Genomic DNA, 7417 nt, shown 5'->3' on the forward strand with positions numbered 1-7417 from the left:
TTTTGTACGAACTCTGCTGCATTTGAATAAAAAATGTCTACAAGTAGTATTAAACAATTAAAATTAAACTTAATATTATTTGTATATACATATGCTCATTCATGGCTCTACAATCTGTCGATACCTGTATCTTGGCATTACACAAGGTCATGTTTTTCTCTGACTGTTAATGACGTCTTTACCTAAATCCATTGGATGTTGGATGTGAACTGATTGATAGTTTAGCCTTAGATGCATGATTTATTTTATTAGTTGTTTTTGGCTTTGAACTAGCAGTGTCAGTAACTGCGAGTACTCTCAGATCTGTACTTAGTGTCTTTTTGAAGTGGGGATGTATAAGTACCGTGCCACTTCCACTCTGTGTTTTTGTTACTTGTTTTACGCTTGGTATCGATGAGTTAAGCCCTTTTCAACTGATTGTTATTGTTTGTTCATATGTTGTACTGTTACACCACCACTGTCCCAAGTTAGAGGGAGGGATGGGCGCCCACTAACACGTTAACCCCGCCACATTCTGTATGTGCCTGTCCAAAGTCAGGATCCTGTAATTCAGTAGTTGTCGTTTGTTTCTGTGTATCATATTTGGTTTTCGTTCATTATTTTGTACATAAATTAGGCCGTTAGTTTTCTCGTTTGACTTGTTTTACATTTGTCATTTCGGGACCTTTTATAGATGACTATGTGGTGTGGGATTTGCTCATTGTTAAGGCCGTACGGTAAACCTATAGTTGTTAATTTCTGTGTCATTTGGTCTCTTGTGGAGAGTTGTCTCATTGGCAATCATACCACAACTTCTTATTTATATAGTTAGTGTCCAATGGGAAACGGATGGTTTGTTCAATTATCAATGCATATCATTAAACTCGACTTTGTTGTTCATTGTCGTTGATGTGTTCGATCAAGCAAACAGTGTTGATCTTCACATAGTAAGATATGCCGTTTCCTCATGTTTCTATGCACTGATAATTCAATATATATATGTTTGGTCATTAGACATAATGGCTAAATGAAATAAATAACTCTGACAGTTAGGAATGAAAATGATATAACCTCATATTTTTTCTTGTGTTACGATTGTTCAATGTTAGAATCGGCATGACTATAGAATGTATAGTATTCATGAAACGTTTAATAAACATGGTGTTTTCCACAAGTGTTTTTCATTTTGTACATTTCCTTGTTTAGCGTGTGTTATGATATTCAAGAACCCTTGTCATTTCGTTATAAAATAACAGTTTGTTGACAGATTGGACAAACAATTAATTGAATACATATGTAATAGTTTGTTGACAGATTGGACAAAACGATTAATTGAATAACAGTTTGTAAGTAGTGCTTTTCTTGTTTTACGATAGTTTAGTGGGTTAAAATCAAATACTACATGTACTATTACATTCGTTGCATAAAGAACTGTAAGATTATGATAGTTATGGATATAAGAAAATAACGCATAATATGAAGTATCAATGTTGTCTTCGGTAAGAGGCATATACTCGTAAATCTATTTTGAAAAATACGAATCATTTGACCTGGTGCGACGATAGGATAAGCATATTTAGCCATTCAAGTATACTATATATAAGAACAGGAAAACGTGGCTCTTGTGAGTTGTAACACAGGCGCGTCGTATCGGTCAAACTATTTGAGATGATGACCGTTTATTTGTATAGTGTCGATTGCCGTCCTTCCTTCTTATAACCTTGCTAGAGGAAGTTTTATATAGGGAGCAAAACCATGTAAATGAAGTCCAAATTATATCAACATGCACGTGCTTACTGTATCCATTGGGATATCAAAACATCCTTCAATAGGGTATTGATTATGTAACAAATGAGAAATGGAAACATACAGTATATGAAAAATTACCTCATGAACCACATGACTTCTCCGAAAAAAAAGATCAAACAAAGACAAACAGCAATGAAAAACACATGTTAGGAACTTGTTCATACAGACATTGGAACTGGTAGCAATGTGCAGTAATGGGATGTTCATGAGTGCCATTTGTTGAGTAGGAACTGCTCACTATTCCTGAGCACATTCAGATTTAGACTTCGTTCATGTTGATCTACCTTTAATTATCTTTCTGGTGGTTTGTAGATTGTTGTCTGTTTTTTTTATTGTTGATTTATTTTCATAGTTCTTTCTGGGTAACTGTTATTGCTTTTTTAATTCTACTATGGTGTCAGTTTACAATCAAATACACCACTAAGAACGAACAACACATGGTATGGACAACTTGACTTGGTATACCATGTGATGGGTGTAAAGCAAATGTTATGTGCAAACCCCCCATCCCGGTGACTATCACGACCAAATGTTGTCAAACTGTAACTCACAATACCTGATGAGTGCAATAAAGGACAGTTTACAATAGGAAGACTGAAAGCGAGTGCTTGCATTATTTATTTAAATCCCAGTGAACTTGACATTAAGAAAACTACGGAAATCAGTTTTATCTGCTTCATATCTAGATATATTTCTAAAAATGGACACAGATGGACAACCTCAAAGTTGGATCAATGATATTTTCAGTTTTCTATTGGCACTGGCATTTTGTCATTTCACCGCACTCTGTAGTTTGTTACTCTGTCTTTTAGTTTTGCAATTGTTTACGAGGAGCTTTTAACCCAAGACAAAACGTGTTAACTAAACTGTTTTAATATGTTTGTATTAAAACCAAATCCTCTAAATATCTTTATTAACATTTCAGCTATAATGTTTGGCGTGGGTTAAAAGCAGTTTTGGACATTTGTAAAAAAAATACAATTCAGTGACCAAGAGTGAAGTGTCTGAAAGTACCTGCATCAACATTGACAGTTTTGTAACCTGTAAACAGTGGTTTACCCTAAGCTTAATTCGTGTACCATTAAAATTGAAGGGAACTTTGTTCATATTGTTTCGCCTGGGATAGTTTTGGTGTAAAATGTCTTGACAACTACAATGAACTCATTTGTTACTTTTGGTGAGTTTTTTTTAACAATCAATATGCGTATAAAGGAGCATCATCGGTGCTGCATTTCTTGCCAACTTGTTTCTTTATGCGTATGAGACTGAATTTATTCATGCACCTCTCAATATCCGCTATACGGATGATATCCTTTTCCAAAATAATTCAAAATTTGAGAGTTTATTTATCCAATCTATTCCATGTATTCCTCTTAACCAATTATAGGTGAAACCTGAAATACATTGAACTGTGCTTCTTTTCACGACTGGCATCTAGAATTGATTATGAAGTTCAGTTGAGAACTTAACATCAGGACAAAAACGATAATTTCAATTTTCACATGAGCAACTAGGAACGTTCCACTAATGCAGCACGAACATCTTTCCTCTCAGAAGGAACTGTGTTTAGTGCTGTTCTTATAGCTAAATCTTTAGTTTTCTGTGTAGTGTTGTGTTGTATTTGTTTGTCTTTTCGTCAACTTTCTTTTTGGTCATGATATTATTTTTTTTTTAATTTGTTGTAATTACTGTGTTTATTGTTGGTTTTCAAACATTTTCATGTGCTGTCTTCAAAAATTCAAGTCGCGATAAATGTCATTCTGGATATATTTAATTTGTTGTTATCTTTTCTCTCTTAATTTTTTAATCCCACATTTTCTTTATCATTTGATCTCATTTCAACCCCTCATTTATCTTCACTAATTAAAAACAATATAGTTATGCAACCTATATATCATAAAACATTGTTCACCTGCACAAAAAAATGAATTATTTTAGGATTTAATTTCAAAGCAACTATTTAACGCCTTTGGTCCTGAAAAAAAATGTAAATCAATTCAACAAAGACTTCGAAACCTTGCAATTAAAATTAACTTTTTTTCTTGTACATGAATTCACTGGATAGACTTTGTGTTTCGTCTGCAGAACTGACAAAAGCTAAAAAAACAAAATACAACATCACACAGACAAAAAAGACAAAAACAAATATTAATAATAAAAAAAAAATTAAGGTCTGACAGTTTTATATACCCTTTAACTTACACACACAAAATAATGCAACATAAATATTCTCAATGGCACTTGTTATTTTTATATTTTTTTTATTAAGAGTGTGTTGTGAATTCTATTAAGGTGTGCCTTATTCATTGATTCTATAGTTTTTAAATAATCATTTTGCATGTTAAGTATGATTGACAAATTATGAATTTAAATAAAAATCGATAAGACATTTAACAATGGTTACATGTTTAACTAACCGATGCTGATTTTCAACAATTTTCTAATTTCGTCATCCTACAGCTTTTATCCAAGTTAACATACTATTTGCTGCATGGAATCAGTTTCTTTAGAAGGAAATCCGATTAACCAATAGATGACTGACATGAATATCTTGCAAAACTTAAAATCACGTGCTCATTTAACCTTCTTAGTGAGATAGTATAAATATCGAATGATATTCGAAATCGTTTACATCAGTGTTTTGTTTGTCATTTAAGAAGGTGTGTAAAGTATTGAATATTGAAGGTGTTTTGGAATTTTTTAAATTTAAACTATAGTGCAACAATTTAATTGTATTGAATTATGACAGAACAAATATATTCGGAGATGCAATATAACAACAACATGCATTATATCGATACAACAAGATGTGTCTTCCCGGAACAGTTATCAGTTATAAGGAAGGAAACACAATCGGAGCCGAATTCTCGTACTAGTTCTTTAAAGAAAAAGAAGCAGCATTCACATGATTTTATTAAAAAAGATTTGCGAAATATAAGTTTTAATCTTCCAATGGACACATTATCAAAATATTCTAATGACTTGATTGTGAATGAAATAAAAAAGCAATTTAAAAAACGGTCTTTTGAAATAACATCAGATGGACTTTTAAATAACAGTCTTCTATTTCGTCGTAGAAAAAGCAGTGTTTCGTCAGTGTCATCTATCTATAGATCAAGACTTACAAGTGATGCATCTACTGCAAGTTCGATTTCTTCTTCTTGGAGTTGCTCATCATCTTGTTCAGCTGGATACTACAGGGTACCAATTATAGGTGCTCACGGTGTTGGTAAAACAGCAATAGTCAATCGTTTTATGAGCTCAGAGTATATGTCGCCTATGGAATCAACTACCGGTAAGTTATCCTGTTTATCGGATTCCGAAAATATATTTTGTCCAAATATAGTTTAAAGAACAATTGTTTTTAAATCAACATCTATATCGAGAGTTTTTTTTAATAATTTCTTTTTAAATTTATAGATAGCTTAGAACATTAAACAAAAGTTACAGTCTATATCACATAAACCACGAATAAAAGAAGATATTGAATATATTCTAATGAGACAACAACATATGACAAAAATACCAAACGACATCGAGAAGCCACTTTTGTGGTCAATAAAAGATATAATTAAATGCAATACGTCAAACTGGCAATCGTCGAGAATCTTTAAAAGTGGCTACGAATTTAGAATAAACAATTAAAGTTATGCCATCAAAACCACATTTTACCAATAATAAAACACATCAATATAAGATATACGATAACTAAAGGCACAGTTTTACTCGTCTTTCACTTTTTTTTTTATATATTTGCAGATGATTTCGACGAAAGAAAACTTACTGTCGTCGTCGACAATGAAGAATCTATAATGGAATTTATAGATTTGTCATCCGTTGAAGTAGGTATATTAATAATAGTTCTTTTTTTATTTTGTTGTTTTTTTGTTGTTGTTGATGAACACGAAAGTTTGCACGATGTATAGTTACATGGTAAATAATGTTAGGCTGGAGAAGATCAATGTTGGATTATAAAATGGCAACCACTAATATTGCTTTTGTCAAGAAATTGTAGGCAAGCATATCATTTTTTTGCTATATAACTGATATGACGTTCAATTGTGGTACCTTGAAAAATACAAAAAAAAACGATGTACACCTTTGATTTTTCAGACATATCAGCATCTTTATATGAAGATTGTTTTACCTTCGAAATTTGATTTAAATACTCATGAATCTTTGTATGAAAATGTATTAAGTGAAAAACTTAATTTGTTTCTAAAGAATTCCAAGATTAGTTTCATCAAGAACCCGAAAAAAACAAAATAATTAAACTAATATTTATAAATTGTTTCATTTAGAATGATGATTTACCAGCGGATGCCTATGTTGTTGTGTTTTCCGTCCACGATAGCGACTCCTTCACACTGGCAGAGGAATTTCTACAATATCTACGCAATGAACTGGATAGTGACAGACCAATTATATTAGTAGCCAACAAAATAGATTTAGTCAGGAAACGACAAGTCACCAAAGAAGGTAAGATGTCCTCTTTTTGGATTTTTGTATTGTCATCACCGTGACTATGTTTTGTTTATCATATTTATAAGTGTATTACCATTGTTTTTTTTTATCAATATAAATAATAGTTGTAAAATAAATATAGATTCTTACATTGATATCAGTGGATTATCGGATTTATCCAATCGAGATAGTTAAATTATCAATTTTAAAGTCTGCGCCTTGGCGAGGACTTTAAAATTTATAATTTAACTATCTCGATTGGATAAATCCGATAATTCACGAGTAACTATGTAAGAATCTGTTTCTCTAATGATTAAAAAATACATTTTCATTTTTTGTTAAACCAAAACCCCCTTCGAGTGCCTTCCACACTTCACAAAGTTGTCAATTTCATTAACACCTGTTAGCATATTTTGAACTGATAAAGGTTATGACCCTTAAATTCATCCAATCATCTTCTGAGATCACCAGCAACCACACGTTGATTAAATGTTTTCATACAATGAGTGCAGAAAGGTATAAATTGTCAAAGAATTAGAGAAAAATGTATATCCAATTACTGCAATCCTGATCAATGTAACAGATCTAGGGTCAAGTAAAATAGTATTTAAAGAACATGTAACAAATATGAAGGACTGCATTTTTTAATACTGATAAATATAATGTTTTAAATATGTCTTATTATTTTTCAGAAGCACGTCAGCTTGCAAAAGAATTTGAATGTAAATACATCGAAACATCAGCTGTGTTAAACCACAAAGTTGACGAACTATTAGTTGGATTGTTAAAACAAATAAAACTAAAACTAAATCCAGATGTCATTCAAAAAGCAACTATTGTGACACAGGGCAAAGGCAAAAAGCATGCTCTATTAAAAGGAACAAAAAGACTTCTGAGTAAAATCTTAAGACGTACCTCACAACCTGTATCACAATGTGAAAATTTGTTTCATCTATGATGGATGTTTAATATGTTGGCGCAAGTGGAAACATCATGATACTATTTAAGCATATTCATTTGTAGTATATCTAAACAACAAAATACAGTTTTATATGAACATTATACAAGTAAATTTATTTGTAGTTTGAAGCAATACAAACGCCAACGAACATACTAACTAAAACCAATATAATTATATCATCAATTCTTATCCTATAGGCAAATA

General features: G+C 31.6%; 1 protein-coding gene across 1 annotated transcript; it reads left to right on the forward strand.

The window, feature by feature from the left end:
* The first annotated feature begins 817 nt into the window (after positions 1-817).
* LOC127702062 (GTP-binding protein RAD-like) lies at positions 818-7210 on the forward strand. Its single transcript, XM_052206064.1, has 5 exons — positions 818-831; positions 4956-5083; positions 5548-5630; positions 6090-6267; positions 6945-7210. Exons 1-5 carry the CDS (start codon positions 818-820, stop codon positions 7208-7210), a joined length of 669 nt encoding a protein of 222 aa, XP_052062024.1.
* The last annotated feature ends 207 nt before the right edge of the window (positions 7211-7417 follow it).

The sequence above is a fragment of the Mytilus californianus genome, unplaced genomic scaffold (assembly GCF_021869535.1).
Source record: "Mytilus californianus isolate M0D057914Y unplaced genomic scaffold, xbMytCali1.0.p SCAF_5, whole genome shotgun sequence".
In the NCBI taxonomy this organism is placed as follows: domain Eukaryota; kingdom Metazoa; phylum Mollusca; class Bivalvia; order Mytilida; family Mytilidae; genus Mytilus; species Mytilus californianus.